A 24,124-nucleotide genomic window follows, 5' to 3' on the forward strand; every position below is an offset into this window, starting at 1 on the left:
TGTAAGGCCATCTTTAAAAAGAAAATGATTGTTTGTGCTCTCCTGACCGAGTGAAAAAAGGTTCGAATCAAAATTTTTCTATTCTGCTGGAATTTTTTTTATCCCGAATTTTCCTTACCCATTAATAACTATTTCCACTTCAATGTTTTTTAATGAAAAAATTCACCAACCTCCTTACCCAAATTTCTTGAGTCGGGCTATCAATCCTTGTTTTAAAGCCTTATAATGTTTTAGTATTACAGTGACTTATGTTAATTTTAAAAATGAAATCATGCAAAAGGAAAATTCCATTTATTCTGCTTACAGACATACATGTACTATTTTCATAGATTCTTGGAAAACATTTGCCTTTACGCTGACAATTTTATTTAATGGTTATAACTTTAATTATTATTGTCAAGATTTTCACAACCGTATTGTACAGGTAATTGAGATCAATGTCATATATTTTGTCACAAGCAGTAAATGTAAAGAAATATGAAAATGTTGTTGTGAATATTAAATAAAAAGAAAGAAATGATTGAAGAAGGTTTCAACAACCCTAGTAAACTCTATTTTAGCACCTTCTCAGCTCAAGAACAATGACCACAGTAATTTATCAGTAAATCTCAGCATCGACAGCACATCAACAGTATTTATCAGTATTTATCAGACTCAACAGTAAAGACGACAGTAATTATCAGTATTTATCAGAAACAACTAAAATTATCGGTAACAACAGTAAGAATAACAGTAAATATCAGTATTTATCAGCAAGAACAGCACAGTATCAGAAATTATCAAACTTTATCAGTAAAATTTGGGATTCTCAGCACTTTTTTCGTCCAGTAGTGATTTAAATGGTAGCATATCCTCAAGTAATGTAGATTCAAATTTGTTCAAATCATGACCCCCAGGAGAATAGAGGGGCCATAACAGGGGATCAATGTTATACAAAGGAATACAAAGGATATATCAATAAAAAAAATTTTCTTAAGAACAGCAAAGCCATTTTTTGTCATATTAATTGAAAAGCATCCCTTTGAAGGTTTGATTCAAGTTAGTTCAAGTCAACCCTCCCTCCCTCCCCCCCCCCCCCCCCCCCCCCCAAACCACTTTTATATTTAAACTTTTCAAGACTGAACTGATTTTTGCTTTTTCCTAGCCAAAGTACTCAGGTGAGCCGTGTGGCCCCTGGACCTCTTGTTTCACAATTTCATCTTCTTATCTAGAACGACTGTGCCAATTTCAACCAAACTTGGCACAAAGTATCCTTGGGTAAAGGGGATACAAGTTTGTTCAAATGAAAGGCCACGCCTTCTTTCAAGGGGAGATGATTACGAATTAGTGAAGAATTAATGGCATCATTTAAAAATCTCCTTCTCATGAACCATTAGGCCAAGAAAGATGAAACTTATGTGAAATCATCCTTAGGTAGTGTAGATTAAATTTTTTCAAATCATAACCCCCGGGGGTAGGGTGGGGCCACAATGGACGAGCAAAGTTTTACATAGGAATATATAGCAAAATCTTTAAAAGTCTTCTTCTCAAGAACAACATAGCTATGGTTGGTCATATTTATATGGTAGCATCCTCAGGTAGTGTAGATTTCCAGATTTGTTCAATTCATGACCCCAGGGGGTAGAGTGGGACCACAATGGACGATCAAAGTTTTACATAGGACTACATAGGAAAAATCTTTAAGAATATTGTTCACAAGAACAACAAAGCTATGATTGGTCTTATTTATATGAAAGCATCATCAGGTAGTGTAGATTCCAGTTTGTTCAAATCATTACCTTGGGGGCACAATGGAATAGGAATACATAAGAAACAGCAAAGCCATTATTAGGTAGTGTAGATTCAGATTTGTTCAAATCATGACCCCCAGGGATAGAGTGCAGGGATTGATCAATGCTGATATAGGGTGCAGGGATTGATCAATGTTGATTTAACTACCGGTAAAAGGTACCTTTCTCCTTTAGAAATAATGTCAATTTGAAAATTCCCCTTTTATTTACCTAAAATTTCCCCGATTATACAAACATGTAATGTTTAAAATATATTTTTATAATAGTTCTAGAAGTTACCTCCAGATTAGCAATCAGAATGCAGATTTTTGCTACATTTATCAGAAAGTTTCCTGAGCATCTTGTCCTGGGACTCCCATTGTATATTCACACCCAACACTAATGTCGAGCAATCATTCTTATTTTTCCCCCTTTACATGAAAAGGGTAGTCAATTAAAATATCTAGATTAATCCCTGGGGTGGGCACCACAATGAAAGTTCAAACGTATAGGATAAAAGCCACAATTCGGAAAAGAGAAATGTGTAAGCATACAAGGGTTGTTCCGGAAGTTCGTGGACTACCGTCATAACTTTTTAACTCAACGTAAATTGGGAAAGAAAAAGGTTCACTTAGAGCCTTTCTTGGCCCTGTGAATTTCAGAAAAACTGAAACTGCTCGGTTTTAGTTGACAATGCATTAAATATCATTTAGACCTTTGGTGACTGCGCATCTATCAAAAATGACGTAATTTTCTGGCTAGTCAATGCATTATGAGGTCATGAAATGCGTCATTTTCCTCATATTCTGAAAAACTCTACAAAACAGCGAATTTTTAAAGCTGTTTTCCGATATTTAATATAGAGCGCAACCTCTGATCTAAAAGATGCAACTATTAAATGATAGAACTATTTCTGAGGATTACAAAACATGTTTTATTTTTTAGATCAGAGGGTGGGCTCATATTATTTCTCTTCTGTGAAAGTACTCAAATATACTTGTTTTCCTTAAAATTAAAGAACATTGCAATTCCATGAAGCCTGTTTTCCAAGACCTTTGCTTTAAGGAGAAAATTTTTAATAGGAAATGAAAGCACTAAGTCTCTACTTTATCTTGATGTTTAAAATGGAACATAAAATGTTAGTCAAAAAATTGGTATATTTACAGGGCCATTATATGCATAAAATGAACCTAGCTCTTTGGAAGAGATATTTCTACAGTCATATGTCAAAAAATTTGGAAGAGATATTTCTGCAGTAAATTCAAATGATGTGTATTATTTTTTTTCAAAATATCTTGGTTTATTTCAAACTTATTTAGACTTTAAAAATGCGAAAATTGGACCCTGGAGCAGGTCAAAATTTTGTAATTTACAATCAAGACACTAAATAATTTCTGAAGTCATATCTTCCGTCAAATGACACAAAAAACGAAAAATTCAACATGGTCAAATTAAGAATTGTTTCATTGTTTCTGATTCCAAATTATGACATAATAATTTGCTTCATTGAAAAGAAATCGGTTTCAGAAGAAAGGTAGTCCTTATTGAAAAAGGCAAAAAAGATGACGTCGTAGAATGTTACGAAGCAGCAGTTCACCATACAATTTTGTGTTGTACTTTGGAAAACTCCAGAAAAAACTGAAAATGCCAGAGGATGTAGGAAATATGTCAAAAGCAAGCCATGCATATGTGTGTACATGGTGCAAGTGGTATTTGAATGATAGACTTCTCAGTAGGGCTGGGACGATATATCGAGATATCGATAATATCGATTCTGTGTGAGGACGATACGCATATCAATACATATGAAGAAATATCGCAGAAAAATTCTGACATGTATTTCTTTGTTTACTTAACATTTTGGGTTGAAAAAATAAAATATATATGCTAAATATAAATATAAATATGGAATACATAATAATTAACAACACTTGTGTAAAATAATTTTGTTTTACAACAAATATACAACTTCTATGAATAAATTATTTTTATTTGTGAAGAAATGTTAGGTTCATTTCAACACAAAAAAAGATTTTATAACCAATTATAAACATATCGTGATACGTATCATATTGTGGCTTAAATATCGTGATACGTATTGATATAGAAAAAGTTGTATCGTACCAGCCCTACTACTCAGCTTAGACAATGGTGATCTGTATAAAAACAGATTATCTGTAAAAATCTTATTAAAAAACATTGAAAAGTTGGTAACGTCAGAGATTGGCGCTTCACAGATTCTGATCTTGTGAAAGCACATTTGTGCAGTGAAAAAATATTACATTGACAAACAAAATGATGCTACTGGAGCAATTGTAAGCAAAATAGATTTCAAGTGATAATTTGTAAATGTATGTTGTTTAATGCTCCTCTCGAGAATTTTTCACTCATATGGAGACATCACCATTTGCCGGGGGAGAGCTGCAAATTTTGTCCTATACTTGGCACTTACAGCCATTGAGCAGTGAGGGATCTTTTGCGTGCCAGCACCTACAGCAACACGGGACCTCGGTTTATACGGTCTCATCCGAAGGACTGGTCTCCACGTCCCACAGTGGGATTCGAACCCGCGACGTAAGGATCAACTCCTTACTTCACGACTCTAGAGCAGACGCTCTAACCACTGCGCCAAGCGGGCAACTTTCAAGTGATAAAGAAATGTTTGATTTTAAAATTAAATGACAATTGAATTCTATTAAAACACATGAAATGAAACTTTATACATCAACAAAATACATATTTTTTAGGGATGTCAAAATATTTATTTTCCTTAGTTGATTATTCGTTGCATTATTCGAATGATTGTCAAATATATTCAGAACATTTTCTGAAAATAAAATTGTTTATCAAACTTCACTGGTACATGATGTATTTATAACTCCGAAACCCATTTACTTTAATCTATTTAAAAAGTAACATAAAAATTTATGCAACGTAATGCGTGGATAGCATGAATATTTGAATTTCGAAACCTAATTCTCCAAAATGTATGATTTCCCTGTCAATAGAATATGAAATAAATTAGGGAAGAGGGTTTATCTCACACTATCCACACATCAAGTACCTGTGAAATTGTTAAACAGTTAGATATAATATACTGCTTATTTGACAAATGTTTGCTCTGGCTATCAAAATGTCCTTATACAGTTTAAAATGTAAACGAATTGTTTTAATAATTATCGAAGTGTCAAAACATAACACAGTTATGGTTTCTTCCTTGTGTTTGAGCAATCTTAAAATAACAAAAAATAATTGGTACATGATATAAGATCAAGTCCAATTAATAATTTTACAAATAAAGCCTAGTAAATTGGTTGGTCATTAATTACAAAAACAACACAGGAAGTTACTAATAAATAATTCCCGCAGTACGCAGCTGTAGAGAAGCACTTATGATTACTGTACTTTCTATACATACATGGAAAATCAACCGTTTTTTGTTGAGGAAAATTATCTTATCCACTGTCTCTGAGGAAAGACGTCTTCTCAATTTTGTGATGAGAATTTCATCACGTTATCACTCTTTTATTGCATTTATTTAATTATGATAATATTCGAATGTCGTTTCATTATTCGATCGTTGGTCCATTTGACTGATAGTTGAATAGTCGACTATTCGTTGACATCCTTAATATTTTTACATATGATAATGTGCTCATTTTAAATTTCTTAAAGATAGTATAACGAAGATTGGCATAGTCCACGAACTTTCCAAACAACTCTCATACTTAGTGTAGATTCTTTTTTTTTTTTTTTTAGTGTAGATTCAAGTTTGTTCAAATCATAACCAACCACCCCCTCCCCCCCCCCTTTTTTTTTAGGGGTAGGTCGGGGCCACTTATGCATTTTTACTTTTTAATACTGAACTAATTTCTGCTTTTTTAGCTCTACTGGTCAGAGACCAGAAGAGCTTATGCGATAGTAAGGTGTCCATCGTCCATCCATCCGTCTGTCTATCTGTCTGTCCGTCTGTAAACAATTTTTCAAAACGCTACTCCTCCTACAGTTTTGGTTCAATCTCAATATAACTTGGCACACATGTAGACCAAAGTAAGATACATAATTTAGTGCATCAGTTTTTGATTTCGATGGACGGTGTTGCCATGGTTACTAAAAATAGAAATGTCTGTGAAATTCCTTTAAAAGGCTACTCCTCCTACAGTTTTGGTCCAATTTCAATATAACTTGGCACACAAGTAGACCAAAGTAAGATACATAATTTAGTGCATCAGTTTTTGATTTCGATGGACGGTGTTGCCATGGTTACTAAAAATAGAAATGTCTGTGAAATTCCTTTAAAACGCTACTCCTCCTACAGTTTTGGTCCAATTTCAATATAACTTGGCACACAAATAGACTGCACTATCATACATAATTTGGTGCATTGGTTTTTGATTTTGGTGAACGGTGTTGCCATTGTTACTGAAAATAGAAATTTCTGTGAAATTCCTTTAAAACGCTACTCCTCCTACAGTTTTGGTCTGATTTCAGTATAACTTGGCATATAAGTAGACTACACTAAGATACATGATTTACTTCATCGGTTTTTGATTTCGATGAACGGTGTTGCCATGGTTACTAAAAATAGAAATTTCTTTAAAATGCTACTCCTGCAAAATTTCTGGTCTGCTTTTAATATAATCAGGCATACAAGAAGACTATACTAAGATACATAATATAATGCATCGGTTAGTGAATTCGATGAACAATATTGCCATGGTTACTTAAAACAGAAATTTTTGTGAAATGCCCATAAAACGTTACTCCTCCTGCAATTTTGGTCTGATTTCAATCTAATTTGGCACACAGTTAGAAAACACTATGATACATAATATGTATTTCTGTTTTTTTTTTTATTTCGGTCAATGGTGTTGTCATGGTTACTAAAAATAGAAATTTCCGTGAAATACTTTTAAAACATTACTCCTACAGTTTTCATTTATTTCAATATAACTTGGCACAGAAGTAGACTACATTAAGATACATAATTCTATTTATTGTTGCATGTTGCAAAGTTTCAAATCCAAGTGCTACTTTTCTTTTGTTATACGTACAGACCAGTAGAGCTACAGTCTCATCAGAGACTTCTGGTTTTTTAAAGAAAGCCTTTTCGGAATCTGCTTTGCTGATTTGAAGCACATGGAAAGTTTGTGCTAAATTTGAAAGTATTCCAATTTAGGTTTTGAAGTTATTTTTCCTCTCCCAAATTATTAAACAAGTGCATCATGTATTAGGCCTACACTTTCTTTGAACACTATATTTTATCGAATGCAAGTTGTTTTCCAAGATTCCTTTATACGTACATAAATTTGTTCCTGCTGGCTCTAATAACGATCTCGTTCTATCAGAAGCCATTTTAAATTGACTTCAAACTTTGATTTGTCAAAACAACTCCCAGGTAATTGTTTACACCTGCACTGATAATTTACTCAGTCTGGTACATAGCCATCGGCATTGTTTACGTAGATCCAAGCTTGGGTTGTAACTGGAGGTTAAAAGTGAAACCTAATTTATGAACCGGAAATTGGGAGATTTTCGGGTTGTTTGGCAAAAATCGGATGAAAAGCAAGACCCGTCGTGTCATAAAAAATAATTGGGTTAAGGGTTGAAAAATCGGGTGTAACCTGATGAAATTGGGTGAGTTGGCAACTATGCATGGTATAGCATTTTTTTCAGCATTAGCCATGACCACAACTTGGGCAAACAAAAATAACTCTTGTCTGAAGAGCTAGGTTCACTTTATGCATATAATGGCCCTGTAGATATACCGATTTATTGACTAACACTTTATGTTCCATTTTAAACATCAAGATAAAGTAGAGACTTAGTGCTTTAATATCGTATTAAAAATTTTCTCCTTAAAGCAAAGGTCTTGGAAAACAGACTTCATGGAATTGCAATGTTCTTGAATTTTAAGGAAAACAAGTATTAATTCGAGCCCTTTCAAAGAAGAGAAATAATATGAGCGCACCCTCTGATCTAAAAAATAAAACATGTTTTGTAATCCTCAGAAATAATTCAATCATTTATTAGTTGCATATTTTAGATCAGAAATTGCGCTCTATATTAAAAATCAAAAAATAGCTTTAAAAATTGGCTGTTTTTGTAGAATTTTTCAGGATATGAGGAAAATGACGCATTTCATGATGTCATAATGCATTGACTAGCCAGAAAATTACGTCATTTTTGATAGATACGCAGTCACCAAAGGTCTAAATGATATTTAATGCATTGTTAACTAAAACCAAGCAGCTTCAGTTTTTCTGAAATTCACATGGCCAAAAAAGGCCCTAAGTGAACCTTGTTCTTTAAAGCTCATTACATTGAATATTATCAACATAAATCATTATTATCATCTCACAGATCTTCAAAAAATATATTAAATTTTCAAAATGTCAGGAAAAGGTGTTGCACTCCTGATATTTTTAGCATCATTTTTATGCACCCGCCATAAAAAGGGCCAAGGCGTATTGTGTTACCCCATTCTGTGATTCTGTCATTCTGTTCTGTCATTATTCCCTTTCCATTCCTTATCTTTGCAATGGTTGCACACATTCAAATCAAATTTGGACATACAGATACGTCATAGGAATACACTGGTCAAGTTCGAATTTGGTTAGGGTCCGATGATTTTTGACAGAGTCATCCCTCTTGAACTTAGAGTAAGAAATTTTCAGTTTCTGCTCTCTAACTTTTGTAGGAATGTATGTACAAGGTTGAAATTTTATATGCAGGTATTTTACCAGAAAATACAGGTCAAGTTCGAATACAGATTTAAAACTAATTATGTCATTTAAAATTTTGGCTGCCTGCGGGGGCATTCATGGCGCTACAACACATCTAGTTGGCATAAATTTTTCATGTATTTGGTGATTTAATTGAGATGTCAATCAGATAATTGGCACTTAATTAGCAAATATAAAAAGACATATGCTGAGTTATAATTTTTTTCTTCTCCTTGCCTGTATTTTAAATGCAGACTCAGGAGATCTGATCCTTTTTTTTATTCACCTATATGCAAACACCTCGTAAGACCAATTATGATTTGTTGGATTGCATGTACAGTGAATATAGATAGCTAGCAAATATGCCATTGTATTTTTCAATGATTACATAATAGTCCAATTCATATTTTGTTAAAGGTGAGATGACGAAGACTTTTGAAATGCTTATACAGGATAAATGTTTGAATTCAGACCCAAAACAGAGACCTAAAATCAGCAGCTTAATGAATGACCAGTTATTTAGGTAGGAATGCACATATTGTTTTTTTCATATATTTTTGAGTGAAATTAAGTAAAAATCAACTGTTAAAACTTTTCATGTGAAATCTTTTGAATTGGTATAAGTATATTATGTTGACAAAATGCATTAATACCTGGATGTGTTTTAGCTCATCTGAGCTGAAGGCTCAAGTGAGATTTTCTGATCACATTTTGTCTGGCGTCTGTCTGTCCATCTGTAAACCTTTCACATTTTCAACTTCTTGGGGATAATTATGAGTTAGGAAAAAAAAACCAAAACAAAAAACAAAAAACAAAACAAAACAAGAGGCCCAAGGGCCTTAACGGTCACCTGAATATAATACAACAATTTCGAAGTTAAATACACTGATAGATGAAGCAATGTGCCCTAAAGCAAGAGAAGTAGGAAGATCAGGATCAACAAAATAATTAGTCTAGTATTCAGTATCAACTCATAAATTAAGTTCTAATCTGTCCCCCACTTAACACTATCACCATGCAGACTATTAACAAACTATTAGTGCTTCTGTACTATTTTTATACCCATATTAAGACCTCTAGCATTGACCTCTCTTATGGTCTTTGAAGAACTTTTAATAAGATAAGTTATTTTTGTCTCATTTTTAGCTCACCTGAGCTGAAAGCTCAAGTGAGCTTTTCTGATCACCCGTTGTCCGTCGTCCGTCCGTCTGTAAACTTTTCACATTTTCGACTTCTTCTCAAGAACCACTGAGCCAATTTTAACCAAATTTGGTACAAAGCATCCTTGAGTGAAGGGGAGTTTAAATTGTTAAAATAAAGGGCCAAACCCCCTTACAAGGGGAAATAATCAAGAAAAGACAAAAATAGGATGGGGTCATTAAAAAATCTTCTTCTCAAGAACCACTGGGCCAGAAAAGCTGAAACTTATGTGGAAACATTCTGGGGTAGTGTAGATTCTAAATTGTTAAAATCATGACCCCCGGGGAAAGGGCGGGGCCACAATAGGGAATCCAAGTTTTACATTGAAATATATAGAAAAAAATCTTTAAAAATCTTCTTCTCAAGAACCATTGAGCCAGAAAAGCTGAAACTTACATTGAAATATATAGAAAAAAATCTTTAAAAAATCTTCTTCTCAAGAACCATTGGGCCAGAAAAGCTGAAACTTATGTTGAAGCATCCTGGGGTAGTGTAGATTTAAATTGTTAAAATCATGACCCCCGGGGAAAGGGCGGGGCCACAATAGGGAATCCAAGTTTTACATTGAAATATATAGAAAAAAATCTTTAAAAATCTTCTTCTCAAGAACCATTGAGCCAGAAAAGCTGAAACTTATGTTGAAGCATCCTGGGGTAGTGTAGATTTTAAATTGTAAAAATCATGACCCCCGGGGAAAGGGCGGGGCCACAATAGGGAATCCAAGTTTTACATTGAAATATATAGAAAAAAATCTTTAAAAATCTTCTTCTCAAGAACCATTGGACCAGAAAAGCTGAAACTTATGTTGAAGCATCCTGGGGTAGTGTAGATTTTAAATTGTTAAAATCATGACCCCCGGGGAAAGGGCGGGGCCACAATAGGGAATCCAAGTTTTACATTGAAATATATAGAAAAAAATCTTTAAAAATCTTCTTCTCAAGAACCATTGGACCAGAAAAGCTGAAACTTATGTTGAAGCATCCTGGGGTAGTGTAGATTTTAAATTGTTAAAATCATGACCCCCGGGGAAAGGGCGGGGCCACAATAGGGAATCCAAGTTTTACATTGAAATACATAGAAAAAAATCTTTAAAAATCTTCTTCTCAAGAACCACTTAGCCAGACAAACTGAAACTTCTGTGGAAGCATGCTGGGGTAGTGTAAATTCTAAATTGTAAAAATCATGACCCCCAGGGAAGGGCGGGGCCACAATAGGGAATCCAAGTTTTACATTGAAATACATAGAAAAAAATCTTTAAAAATCTTCTTCTCAAGAACCATTGGGCCAGAAAAGCTGAAACTTATGTGGAAGCATCCTGGGGTAGTGTAGATTCTAAATTCTTAAAATCATGACCCCTGGGGGCAGGACGCGGCCACAATAGGAAATCCAATTTTTATATTGAACTATATATAAAAAAAATCTTCTCAAGAACCACTTGGTCAGAAAAGCTAAGACTTTTGTAGAAGCATCCTGGGGCAGCGTAAATTCTAAAGAATTCAAATCTTGACCCCTGGGTGTAGGGCGGGGCCACAATAGGGAATCCAAGTTTTACATTGAAATATATAGGAAAAATCTTCAAAAATTTTCTCCTCAAGAACCTCTTGGCCAGTAAAGCTGAAACTTATATGGAAACATCCTAGGGTAGTGTAGATTTTAAATTGTTAAAATCATGATCCCTGCGGGTAGGGCGGGGCCACAATAGGTATTACAAAAAGATCATCTGGTGAAGAACAGCAGGGCCAAAGTTATTCAGGTGAGCGTTGTGGCCCATGGGCCTCTTGTTATTTATCTATTACTTACAGGTCTACCTGATTATTAAAACTAAGAAAGTACCTTTTTAATTATACGATAAACATTCTTGCATAATTATCTTATTCTATTAACCTTTCAAATACATTATTTACAGTGATTAATTATCAAAGGTGAATGGAAAAGGGGAATAACTTCTCTCAGTAGAATACAAAGTAATAGAGCCCTGCCCAGGACCAGAATGCTTAGACGAATGGTCCAGATGTTTAAAAATCTGGTAGAAATACACTTACTCATATCATTTAAACTTTTACTCAGTTTGCTTCGAATATGCCCAGAAGCAGAGAAGAATTTCACGGGTACAATGCATTTTCACTACAGATTCAACAAAGCCTTACCCTAACACCAGAACCCAAGACCAAGGGTCAAGAAATTTACAAATTTGGAAGAGTTACCCTCATCATCATAACAATGAACTTCAAAGAATTAACACTTTTCCACTATATTATCAAAAGCCCCCCCCCCCCCCCTCGTTATGCCAGAACCCCTCACCCTAGGACCACAAGATTTAAAAATTCTGTTCAAAGCTCCCATTTTCATCATAGCTAAGCAATTTATTTATCAGCTCAACACTAAGGAGCAGACAGGATTAATTAATGATTAATTAATAGAATGAATGCTTTTTCACTATATAATCAATAGAGAGCCCCCCCCCCCCCCCCCCCCACCACCACCACCTCAAGAACCCCAAAAACTGAGGCCATATATTTAAAAATTTTGGAAGAGGCATCCTTGTCTATCATAATCATGCACTTAGTTTGTTTAAATAATCTCCAGTAGCAGAGAAGAAGATTTTCAATGCATTTTCACTATATAATCAATAGAGCCCCACCCTAACACCAGAACCCCTGACCCTGGGGCCATGAAATTCACAATTTTTGAAAAGGCATCCTTATGCATCATAACCATGCACTTAGTTTGTTTAAATAGTCTCCAGTAAAAGAGAAGAAGATTTTCAAAAAATCAATGCATTTTCACTATATAATCAATAGAGCCCCACCCTAACACCAGAACCCCTGACCCTGGGGCCATGAAATTCACAATTTTTGAAAAGGCATCCTTATGCATCATAACCATGCACTTAGTTTGTTTAAATAGTCTCCAGTAGCAGAGAAGAAGATTTTCAAAGAATCAATGCATTTTCACTATATAATCAATAGAGCCTCGCCCTAACACGAGAAACCCTGACCCTGGGGCCATGAATTTCACAATTTTGGAAGAGGCACTCTTGCTCATCATAACTATGTACTTAGTAACTTTATTTAATACCCAGGAGCAGAGAAGAAGATTTTCAAAGAATTAAAGCATTTTCACTATATAATCAATAAAGCCCCACCCTAACACCAGAACCCCTGACCCAGGGGCCATGGCTTTCACAATTCTGGAAGAGGCCCACCTCCTCATCATAACTATGTACTTAGTTTATCACCTTAATGCCCAGGAGCAGAGGAGAAGATTTTCAAAGAAATAATGCATTTTCACTATATAGTTGATAGAGCCCTGCCCTAACACCAGAACCCCTGACCCTGGGGCCATGAATTTCACAATTTGGGAAAAGGTACTCTTGCTCATTATAACTATGTACTTAGTTACTTTATTAAATATCCAGAAGCAGAGAAGAAGATTTTCAATGAATTAATGCATTTTCACTATATAATCAATAGAGCCCCGCCCTAACACGAGAAACCCTGACCCTGTGGCCATGAATTTCACAATTTTGGAAGAGGCACTCTTGCTCATCATAACTATGTACTTAGTAACTTTATTTAATACCCAGGAACAGAGAAGAAGATTTTCAAAGAATTAAAGCATTTTCACTATATAATCAATAGAGCCCCACCCTAACACCAGAACCCCTGACCCAGGGGCCATGGCTTTCACAATTCTGGAAGAGGCCCACCTCCTCATCATAACTATGTACTTAGTTTATCACCTTAATGCCCAGGAGCAGAGGAGAAGATTTTCAAAGAAATAATGCACTTTCACAATATGATCTATATAGCCCCACCCTGGGGCCAGAACCCCTGACCCTGGGGCCATGAATTTCACAATTTTGGTAAAGGGCTCAATGCTTATTACAATGATGCCAACAGTTTGACTGCTTGACGTCCAGGAGTAAAGAAGAAGATTTTTAAAGATTGCATTATTTTTGGTGGTTTTAGCCCCACCCCTCAGGCCCCAGGGGGGCAGGGACCATGAAATTCACAATTTTTGTTCCCCTTCACCTATAGATGCTATATGCCAAATTTGGTTGAAATTGGTTGAGTGGTTCTAGAGAAGAAGTTAAAAATGTTCAAAAGTTAACGCATGATGGATGACGCACGACGACGGACGAAAACAGATAGCAATAGGTCACCTGAGTGACTCAGGTGACCTAAAAACGGCATCTTTCAAAAAATCTTTTTATCAAGAACCACTTGGCCAAAATATATGAAACTTATTTGGAAGCATCCTCAGTCAGAGTAGATTCAAATTTGTTCAAAACGTTAATGTAGTCTGTACCACATGAGTGCCTCTAACACATTTTAAAATGATATCAAATAAATTTGAATTGTTTTCAAAGTAAATTTCATTATACATTAAATTTTATAGACTGCATTCTCAGGCAAACTGCATTTTGTCAGACCCAAAACCAAAGTGTTTCCCTGAGGATGTCAGGCTGAAGGCAAACAGCTTGGTTCAAGAGGTCAGCAAATTGTATTCTGTATGAAAACATAGTAGATAAATATTTTGTTATGCCTTTTATTTTTCATAATGATGTATCTTTTGCTGGCACCCAAGTTTGGAATGTATGATGTAAATTTAGTTTACATGCACAGCAAATTAAACTTGGTCAATTCTGTTACTATCAAACACCAACAAATGCTAATAAAACAAAGATGATCCCACCCTGCAGTCATCTTCACTAGGGAAGGGATTCTGATTTGCTTAACTCTCTCACAAACCCTTGGCCTATGGTGCTGTCATAGTCAGGATTTTTTCCTCAAGTTTCATGATATTGTTCAACAATTCAGGGATTGGTTTTGTAAATGATGATATCTCAGTTCAGAATATATTTTGACTCTGAAGTCCTGGGAATGAAAAACACAAGAAAACAATGATTCATAAGATATTGCCATTCTTTGAATAGCTGTTATATCATCTAGCTTATAGCTATGTTGCACTTATAGATTTGCACCCAAAAAAACATATACAAGGGTTGTCCCAAAAAGTCGTAGACAGGGAAAACAATTTAGTTTCTCTTTGCTAAATTAAATTTCTTTTCTTGTCATAGTAAAAAGCAACATTTTTTGATCATATATTTAAAGTTTCATGATAGTAACACATTTAAGAGCTAGTCTCAAGCTCAATATTTTAATGAGGCCAAGTCTAATTCCAGTGCGCATGATTTTGGGCAGCTTTTAAGTTTCATGCAGTCATATCTGCAACATAACACCTATCCAGGTATTGTAATTATAACACAAAATGAACATTATCTGTAATGTTTATGGGTCTTAAAATGTGCTTTAAAGACAATATTTAGGAATAAATGCTGAAATGGCTTTCATGATGTCACTGTCTTCCGGTTCTGTAAGCAATGCATGACGCTAAAGAATGACGCTTGACTCGCTTGATTATTCAAGATGTCCATGGACATTTTATTAAACACTGTTGACAGAACATCATAAGAAATATAGCAGCAATCTAAACGTTGTTATTTTTTAACAAAATAATTCATCTGCGCAGATATATACAAAATGTATGTTGCAATATGGCAAATTTAGAGGTATTGGGCATTGGGAAAAAAATAAACTTTGTAATAATTCCTAGACCAAACCAGATGGTCAACTTTTTTGAAATTTCACAATTTTCTGACTTTTTACAATAACTTTCATGTATTTGACTGAAAAGGAAATCCCTAGGGCAGAAATACAAAAAATTTGGGGAAAATGTGATAATTTGGCACTTTTCCAACAAATTCCCATAGGGTCCAATGTAAAATTTGACAACTTTTAAGATGGCCCTCTTAGAAATCGGGATGGTAAATTTTTGATATTTTTATCTTAAATAATTAATATAATAGTAAAAATTTATTCAAGAAAATTTATCAAAATATCTAGGGTAGAAATGATTAGACTCGGCCTCGTTAAAACATTGTAGACCTAAGATCATATGCATTCTAAAGATAACACTTATTTTAAATTAATTTTTTACTTGGTCTTGAGAAAAAAGAGTATCTCAAAATGGCTAAAAAAATCATACTCATTGATTTAGGATCTTTACATAGACCTTTAAAAAATAAAACATTTCATTTGAATTTTGTTTTTCATTATTAATTATATAAATAAGATCATTATTTTGAAAGTAAAACAAAATTTGAAACAAAACTGATAGAAGAAAATCGATCAGTTTGTATAGTTTTTCCATTTAATTTTGTTATTTTCCACCAATAAGCAAATGAACTGTTACTAAAAATAGATGCGAGGTTCAACAATTTTTAGCTCACCTGAGCTGCAGACTCAAGTGAGCTTTTCTGATCAAAATTTGTCCGTTGTTGTTGTCGTTGTTGTCTTCATCGTCTTTGTTGTAAACTTTTCACAATTTCATATTCTTTTCCAGAACCAAAGGGGCCAATTTCAACCAAACTTGGCACAAAGTATCCTTGGGTGAAGGGGATTCAATTGCAAGTTTGTTCAAATGAAGGGCCAAGCCTTCTTTCTAGGGGAGATAATTACAAATTAGTAAAAAATTAATGGCATCTTTTAAAAATCTTCTTCTCATGAACCACTATGCCAGGAAAGATGGAACATATGTCGAATAATCCTCAGGTAGTGTAGATTCAAGTTTTTTTCAAAACATGACCCCCGGGGATAGGGTGGGGCCACAATGGACGATCAAAAGTTTTACATAGGACTATATAGAAAAAATCATTAAGGATCTTGTTCTCAAGAACAACAAAGCTATGATTGGTCATTTTTATATGGAAGCATCCTCAGGTAGTGTAAATTCAAGTTTCTTCAAACCCCTGGAGGGTTTGGGTTTTAGGGTGGGGCCACAATGGGCAAGCAAAGCCATGATTGGTCATTGTCTATTTTTAAGCATCCTCAGTAGGGTGGGGCCACAATGGGCAAGCAAAGTTAGGCAAAGGGATTTTTAAAAAAAAATCTTCTCAAGAACAGCATTAGATTCAGATTTGTTCAAATCATGACCCCCGTGGATAGGGTGGGACCATTATGAAAGCTCAAACTTATAGGAAAAAAGCCACAGTTCAGCAAAGAAATGTGTAAACATCCTTAGTGTAGATTTAAAGTTGTTCAAATCATACCCCCCCTTTTTTTAGGGGTAGGTTGGGGCCACTTGAATAATAATATAAAATATAAAAGTCATCTGAATGACTTTATTTCCAAATTACTTTCCTGTTTATTTACTTCCAGACATGACCTGAAGTAATCCAAACGAATAAAAAGTTCATTCTACACCTTAATTATTCACAACTTATTATCCCTAAAAGTTTTCATGAAATTTTTTTTAAAAAGTTTAAAAACAAGTTCATTCTACACCTTAATTATTCACAACTTATCATCCCTAAAAGTTTCCATGAAAAAATACGCATGTATGAAACAACTTCTGTTTTTTGGCCGGCACTTCTGGCGGAAATAGTTTGCATTGACATGACCTATTAAACATCTTATTAGTCTTAAATGTCTGTAAAAACAAATTAAAGAAACTTGAAAAAAAAAAATCACTTTTTTGCATAGCTTCCTGTCACAACTGGAAGTGACAACAACGTATGATAAATGTGATAATTTTAACTTTTCAATCGTCAACTTCCCTTACTTATGTAGCAATTTACCCTTATCACCTGCATATGAGGTTTATATCTTTTAGTCGATTCAATATGCCAGAGCATGCTCTACGTACAAACAATTTCTGAAATGAGGTAGGTTATTGACAAACAAGTTGATGAAACAAGAATATCAGCAGTCTCTTTTAAGTCATCATTTCGTAAGTTCTATGGTCCATACAATGACCTAGTCAGCAAATACAATCTTTCATTAAGTCAAATGCTGACTGACTTTTTTCATAGAAATTGTTAGGCTATTATTTACACACTGAATTGTCGCCGGATTTTTCCATTATTTCCCGATCATGACAAGGAGCACACGGCGGGTGTGACTGGTTGGCAAGGGACGCTCACTCCTCCATGGCACCTAATCCCACCTCTGATGTCTTAGAGGTCCATGTTTGCTCTGCTCCTATTTTATAACATTAAATGGACCTTTGAGCTTGAATACTGTTCGTAATCTCCACATATTTCACCCTAGACATCTGCAGCATCAGTAACATATATAAAAATCATCTTAATTACTTAATTTACAAGCGATATTTATGGGAAAGTGGAACATCCAAATTATATAGTTTATCTCTTATAACTGGAAGTAGTCATTTTTATTTCTGATGGGACTAACATATTTCGAAACTACAAATCAGATGCAGTGAAGTAATACAAGTTTTGGTTGAAAAGAAAAGAAAATGAAATTTTCGATTTCTTTGATCACTTCCTGTGACGACTGGAAGTGACAGCTGACGGATTTAAAAATATTCAACAAACCTACTTGTCATGATCTGTAATCCCTGAAAGTTTGGTGTCTTAATCTTTTACCGTTTCTGAGATATCATCCGGACATGATCTCTTGAAAAAATGGAAATCGGACATAACACATAAATTACCTGTTGTATCGGAATAAGTAATATTTTGACAGTGCTATCATTGGGGCGATCACAGCTGTTTGATACATATTCACTTTAAAATAAAACTTGTATCCGCTTCTTCAAACCCCACAAGGATACATGTGAAGGTTCGAGACTGTGATATCATATATACATTGTTTTTTAACATTTTATCCATCTCCTAAAAAAAGTTCATTTGGGGCAATGTGCACAATCCAAAATTACTCTTCGCCTCGGCCTTCCCTTAAGGGCCGCTAGTTTGCAGTAATGAGCAGCACTCACTTCTAGATTTCTTTTTCTTTGACATCATTACAATTACGTAAATATATCCTTACTTTGCGGGTACGAATCCAACTGTGGGACGTGGAGACAGGTTCTTTGGATGAGATCGTATAAACTGAGGTTTCTTGTCACAGTAGGTGCTGATACAAAAGAGATCCCTCACTGTTCAAAGGCCATAATAGCCGAGCATAGATAAAAATTTGCAGCCCTCTACAGACAAGTGGTGGCGTCTCAATATGGGTGAAAAATTCTGAAAAAGATTTTAAATACACACACACACACAAACTAAACAAAAAAAAAAAAAAACAGTTATGCAAGTATATAGAAATTTCAAGAGCCAATCCTAATTTGCTTGACTTAAATTAAAATGGCGTTATAAGCCATAATTCTCTGTATTAGTAAAAGTATCAATAAAAATGTAATAAGGCAATAACATACAGTTTCTCTTAAATTTTGTTAACGTGGTTCACCAAATGTTAGACAAAATATTTCACTAGCACTTCTTTTCTTAAATTTTCATCACAAGTTCACTTGTGTTATATATAGAGAGATTGCCAATCAAATGGCATGTTCAACGCAATTGCAGCAATAAGAAACTGAGGGGTGGGGCTAGACCATCAAAATTAATGCAATCTTTAAAAAATCTTCTTCTTTACTCCTGGACATCAAGCAGTCAAACTGCTGGCATGATTGTAATAAGCATTGAGCCCTCTACCAAAATTGGGAAATTCATGGCCCCAGGGTGAGGGGTTCTGGCGCTAGGGTTGGGCTCTTATGTTTATATAGTGAAAATGCATTAATTCTTTAAAAATCTTCTCCTCTGCTCCTGGGTATTTAGCCAATGAACTAAGTACATAGTTATGATGAGGAAGAATGCCTCTTCCAAAATTGTGAAATTCATGGCCCCAGGGTCAGGGGTTCTGGTGTTAGGGTGGGGCTCTAATACAGTGGAAATACATTAATTCTTTGAAAATCTTTTCCTCTGCTCTTGGGTATTAAGCCCACGAAATAAGTACATAGTTATGATGAGGAAGAATGCCTCTTCTAAAATTGTGAATTTCATGACCCCTGGGTCAGGGGTTCTGGCGTTAGGGTGGGGTTCTATTGATTATATAGTGAAAATGCATTAATTCATTGAAAATGTCCTTCTCTGCTCCTGGGTATTATTTAAACAAACTAAGTGCATGGTTATGATAAGCAATGATGCCTCTTCCAAAATTATGAAATTCATGGCCCCTGGGTCAGAGGTTCTTGTGTTAGGGCGGGGCTCTATTGATTATATAGTGAAAATTCATTAATTCTTTGAAAATCTTCTCCTCTGCTCCTTGGTAATATATAAACTAACTAAGTATATTGTTATGATGAGCAAGAGTGTCCCTGGGTCAGGGGTGTTCTGGTGTTAGGGTTGGGCTCTTTAATTATGTAGTGAAAATGCATTTATTCTGTTAAATAAGCCCTTCTATTCCTTAGTGTTGAGCAGATAATAAAGTACATAGTGCTTCTTACAAAATTTTTAAAACTTTGTGGTCCCAAGGTGAGGGGCTTTTGTTTTTCTCATGGGGGGGGGGGGGGGAGGGGTCTATTTATAATATAGTGAAAATGTGTTAATTCTTTGAAAATCTTCAGCTAAGTGCAGAGTTATGATGATGAGGGTACCTCTTCCAAATCTGTGAAATTCATGACCCTGGGTCATGGGTTTTGGATAGGGTAGGGCTGTGTTGAATCTGTAGTCATGGTACATGTAGTGAAAATGCATTATTTCTTTGAAAATCTTCTCTGCTCCTTAGCATATCAAAGGCAAACAAAGTAAAAGTTTTAATAAAAGGATATTTTTACCAGATTTTTAGGTCACCTGAGTCACTCAGGTGACCTATTCTATTGCTATCCGTTTTTTGTCTGTCGGCGTTCGTCGTTCGTCGTGTGTTAATATTTGAACATTTTTAGCTTCTTCTCTGAAACCGCTCAACCAATTTTGGCATATGGCATCTATGGGTGAAGGGGAACAAAAGTTGTGAATTTCATGGTTCCTGCCTCCCGGGGCCTTAGGGATGGGGCTAAAACCATCAAAATTAATGCAATCTTTAAAAATCTGCTTCTTTACTCCTGGACATCAAGCAGTCAAACTGTTGGCATGATTGTAATAAGGATTGAGTCCTCTACCAAAATTGTGAAATTCATGGCCCCAGGATCGGGGGTTGTGGTACTAGGGTGGGGCTATATACATCATATAGTGAAAGTGCATTATTTCTTTGAAAATCTTCTTCTCTGCACCTGGGTATTAAATAAACTAAATATGTACATAGTTATGATGAGCAAGAGTGCCTCTTCCAAAATTGTGAATTTCATGGCCCCTGGTTCAGGGGTTCTGGTGCTAGGGTGGGGCTTTATTGATTATAAAGTGAAAATGCATTAAATCTTTGAAAATCTTCTTCTCTGCTCCTGGGTATAAAATATACCAACTAAGTACATAGTTATGATGAGTATGGCTGTCTCTTCCAAAATTATGAATTTCATGGCCCCTGGGTCAGGGCCTTCAGGGGTTCTGGTGAAAGGGGGGGGGGGGACTTTATTGATTGTATAGTGAAAATTCATATTTTTTTCAAAATATTTTTTCTACTCCTGGTTATAAAGCAAAGAAACAAGTGTATAGTGATGATGAGCAAGGATGATTTTACAAAATTTTTAAAAATTTGTGGTCCCAGGGGTTCTGTTGTTTCTCTGAGGGGGAGGGGGGGGGGCTCTATTTGATAATATAGTGAAAATGTGTGAATTCTCTGAAAATCTTCACCTAATTGCATAGTTATGGTGATGAGGGTACCTCTTCCAAATTTGTAAATTTTCATGACCCTAGGTTCTGATGTTAGGGTAGGGCTGTGTTAGATAATGAAAATGCATTATTTCTTTGAAAATCTCCTCTGCTCCTGGGCATATTGGAAGCAAAAAGAGTAAAAGTTTTAATAAGCAAGGTATTTTTACCAGAAGTTTGAACATCTGGACCACTTAGTCAAGTGTTCTGGTCCTGGCCAGGGCTCTATTAATTTGTATTTTACTGAGTGAAGTTATTCCCCTTTGCCATTCACCTTTGATGACTAATCGCTGTAGATAATGTATTTGAAAGGTTAATAGAATAAGAGAATTATGCAAGAACATTTATTGTATAATACAAAAAGTACTGTCATATTTTAATAATCAGTTAGACTTGGAAATAATGCAATAATAAAAATGAAACAAAAATAACATATCTTTTTAAATGTTCTTCAAAGGCCAAGTGAGGCCAATGTGAGAGGTAATAATATAGACATTTTGTTAAAAGTCTGCATGGTAATAGTGATAAAAAATGGGGACAAATAGAAAGATACTAGATCAATTATTTTGTTGATCTTAATTGTACGATTTTCCTTGCTATTGGGCAACAAAGCTTCATTTATCAGTTTATGGATCCTCTAAATTGTTGTACTCAGGTGACTGTTAAGGCCCTTGGGCCTCTTGTTAAACATCTAGACCATTTGGTCAAGTGTTCTGGTCCTGGCCAGGGCTCTATTAATTTGTATTCTACTGAGATAAGTTTTTCCCCTTTGCAATTCACTTTTGATAATTAATCACTGCAAATAATGTATTTGAAATGTTAATAGAATAAGAGAATTGTGCAAGAAATTTTATACTATAATACAAAAACTACTTTCATAGTTTTAATGATCAGATAGACTTGTAAATAATAAAATAATAAAACTGAGACAAAAATAACTTGTTAAAATGTTCTTCAAAGACCAAGAGATCCCAATGTGAGAGATTACAACACATCTAGGTTAAGGACTCCCATGTCTACATCAGCCTATGGAGGGTTCGGGGAAGCTACATGTGTGTATTATGATGTCACGTTAAAACAATTCATATGAATCTCGATGAATAAACTACATGTTCTTTTTAAAACACACTAAAATACTTTCGTTTCTCATAAATATTATAAAGATAAATGGATGTGTAACTTATCTTGCCAAAATAGCACTCTGAGTATGTAGAATGAAAGCCAGTTTGATCTCGCTGTACTTACTGAGATGATGTCATTTCTTATTTTGACACGCAGTTTCTCTGTACTTGAGGCGTGGATCAAGCTATTATCGTAGCTTGTAAAAATAAAAATAAACACGAAATAAGGTTAATTGGACCAAAATAAATACATATTCTAAAATATATTAATCCACATTTAATTGTCAAACTAAATTGATAATGTGTAGACCTTAGGTATAGCCGTAGGGAGCACATTTGTACAGTAATGTGCTAAAATGAGGGGCCAGCCCCTCAAAAATATCAAAAACTCAACGATATCCGCTTCACTATAAATTCTGAAATTTTAAACAAGTGTAGCTATTATTCCTACTATTCTGAAAAGTGCTGGGAGCTGGATGTGCATTGTTGATTTATTCCGTATTGTAACATTATTGTAGTGCGTATTACATCTATGTCTGGAGATTATAGAAAGACGGCTAAATTTTACACCATTCCCGAGCATGAGGAAGTTGCTCCTAGCACTTTTCATGTTAAGAAATTTGTAGTAAACAAAACAGAATAAATTTTATAGCAAAAGGATACCTGTATATCATTGAACTTTTATGATCTTTGTAGTAGTACATATATGTTCTAATTTTAAACCTGTCACATGACAAACAGCTGATGTTAGCGATATCGCTTTGGCCGAACTCGACAGAGACCCGATATATAGAAGTGCAAACACCACAATGCACATTCATCAAAACTATTGCTGTTAAAATAAATTAAAATTATATTCATTTCCTCCGATATATACATAAAGCTTATCTGTCATGGGTGTCCTTAACCTAGCTGCGAAGTTGGGGTTAAAAATAGTACAGAATTACCAATAGTTTGTTAACAGTCTGCATGGTGATAGTGATAAATTGGGGACAGATCGGAATTTAATTTTAATATGAGTTGTTACTAAATATTAGACTAATTAATTCATTGATCCTGATCATCCTATTTCTCTTGCTTTTGGGCAACAAAGCTTCATCCACTAGTTTATTTTATATTCTATGGATCCTCTAAGTTGTATTATACTCAGGTGACCGTTAAGGCCCTTGGGCCTCTTGTTTCAATTCCAAATTGCTTTTTAATTTCTACAGATATTTATATTCCTTTTAATGTATGTTCCTGGATTATTGATGGAGTAGTTTTACTTATATGTCAAGTTTCATATTATGGTGTTCGTGCTTTGTAGCAAGGATTTGCTAAATACTTATAAATTTCTATGATTGTACCGAAAAGTAGATGCATGTTTTGAAGCAGAGCTGCCGCTCAAGCTTTATTCCTGTCGTGTAGATCTAGAGGTCTTTGTGTATATAATATTATAGGTATAAGATGCTTCAGTCATTTGTTAGCTGCAGAAGTGTAATGTTATGGTTTAATATTTAGTCTTTGACCATAATGCTACAGATCCTGTAATGCAAATATGGTGCAATTTATGAAGCAAGATTTTCTGCGCACTTAGTAAAGAAAGTTCGGGTATATTGTTGTTACTCATGTCTGTCCATTCGTCAGTCCATCCATCGGTCTGTCACACTCTTCTTTCTCAAACTCCTCTTACATTTTACACAGTAGCCTAATCATCTTTTG

At 34.8% G+C, this 24,124-nt stretch overlaps 1 protein-coding gene across 2 annotated transcripts in view; it reads left to right on the top strand.

Moving 5' to 3' along the window:
- The window catches only part of LOC133192068 (protein-associating with the carboxyl-terminal domain of ezrin-like), a 474,471-nt gene that overhangs the window by 122,792 nt on the left and 327,555 nt on the right, over window positions 1-24,124 (top strand). For both annotated transcript variants that reach the window (XM_061327911.1, XM_061327912.1), the window contains one exon: window positions 8,912-9,017. In XM_061327911.1, the coding sequence (XP_061183895.1) occupies window positions 8,912-9,017 (106 nt within the window). The remainder of the gene's footprint in view (window positions 1-8,911; window positions 9,018-24,124) is intronic.

This window comes from Saccostrea echinata, unplaced genomic scaffold, assembly GCF_033153115.1.
Source record: "Saccostrea echinata isolate AGI-Se365-2 ecotype Australia unplaced genomic scaffold, CSIRO_AGI_Sech_v1 ptg000025l, whole genome shotgun sequence".
Classification (NCBI taxonomy): Eukaryota; Metazoa; Mollusca; class Bivalvia; order Ostreida; family Ostreidae; genus Saccostrea; species Saccostrea echinata.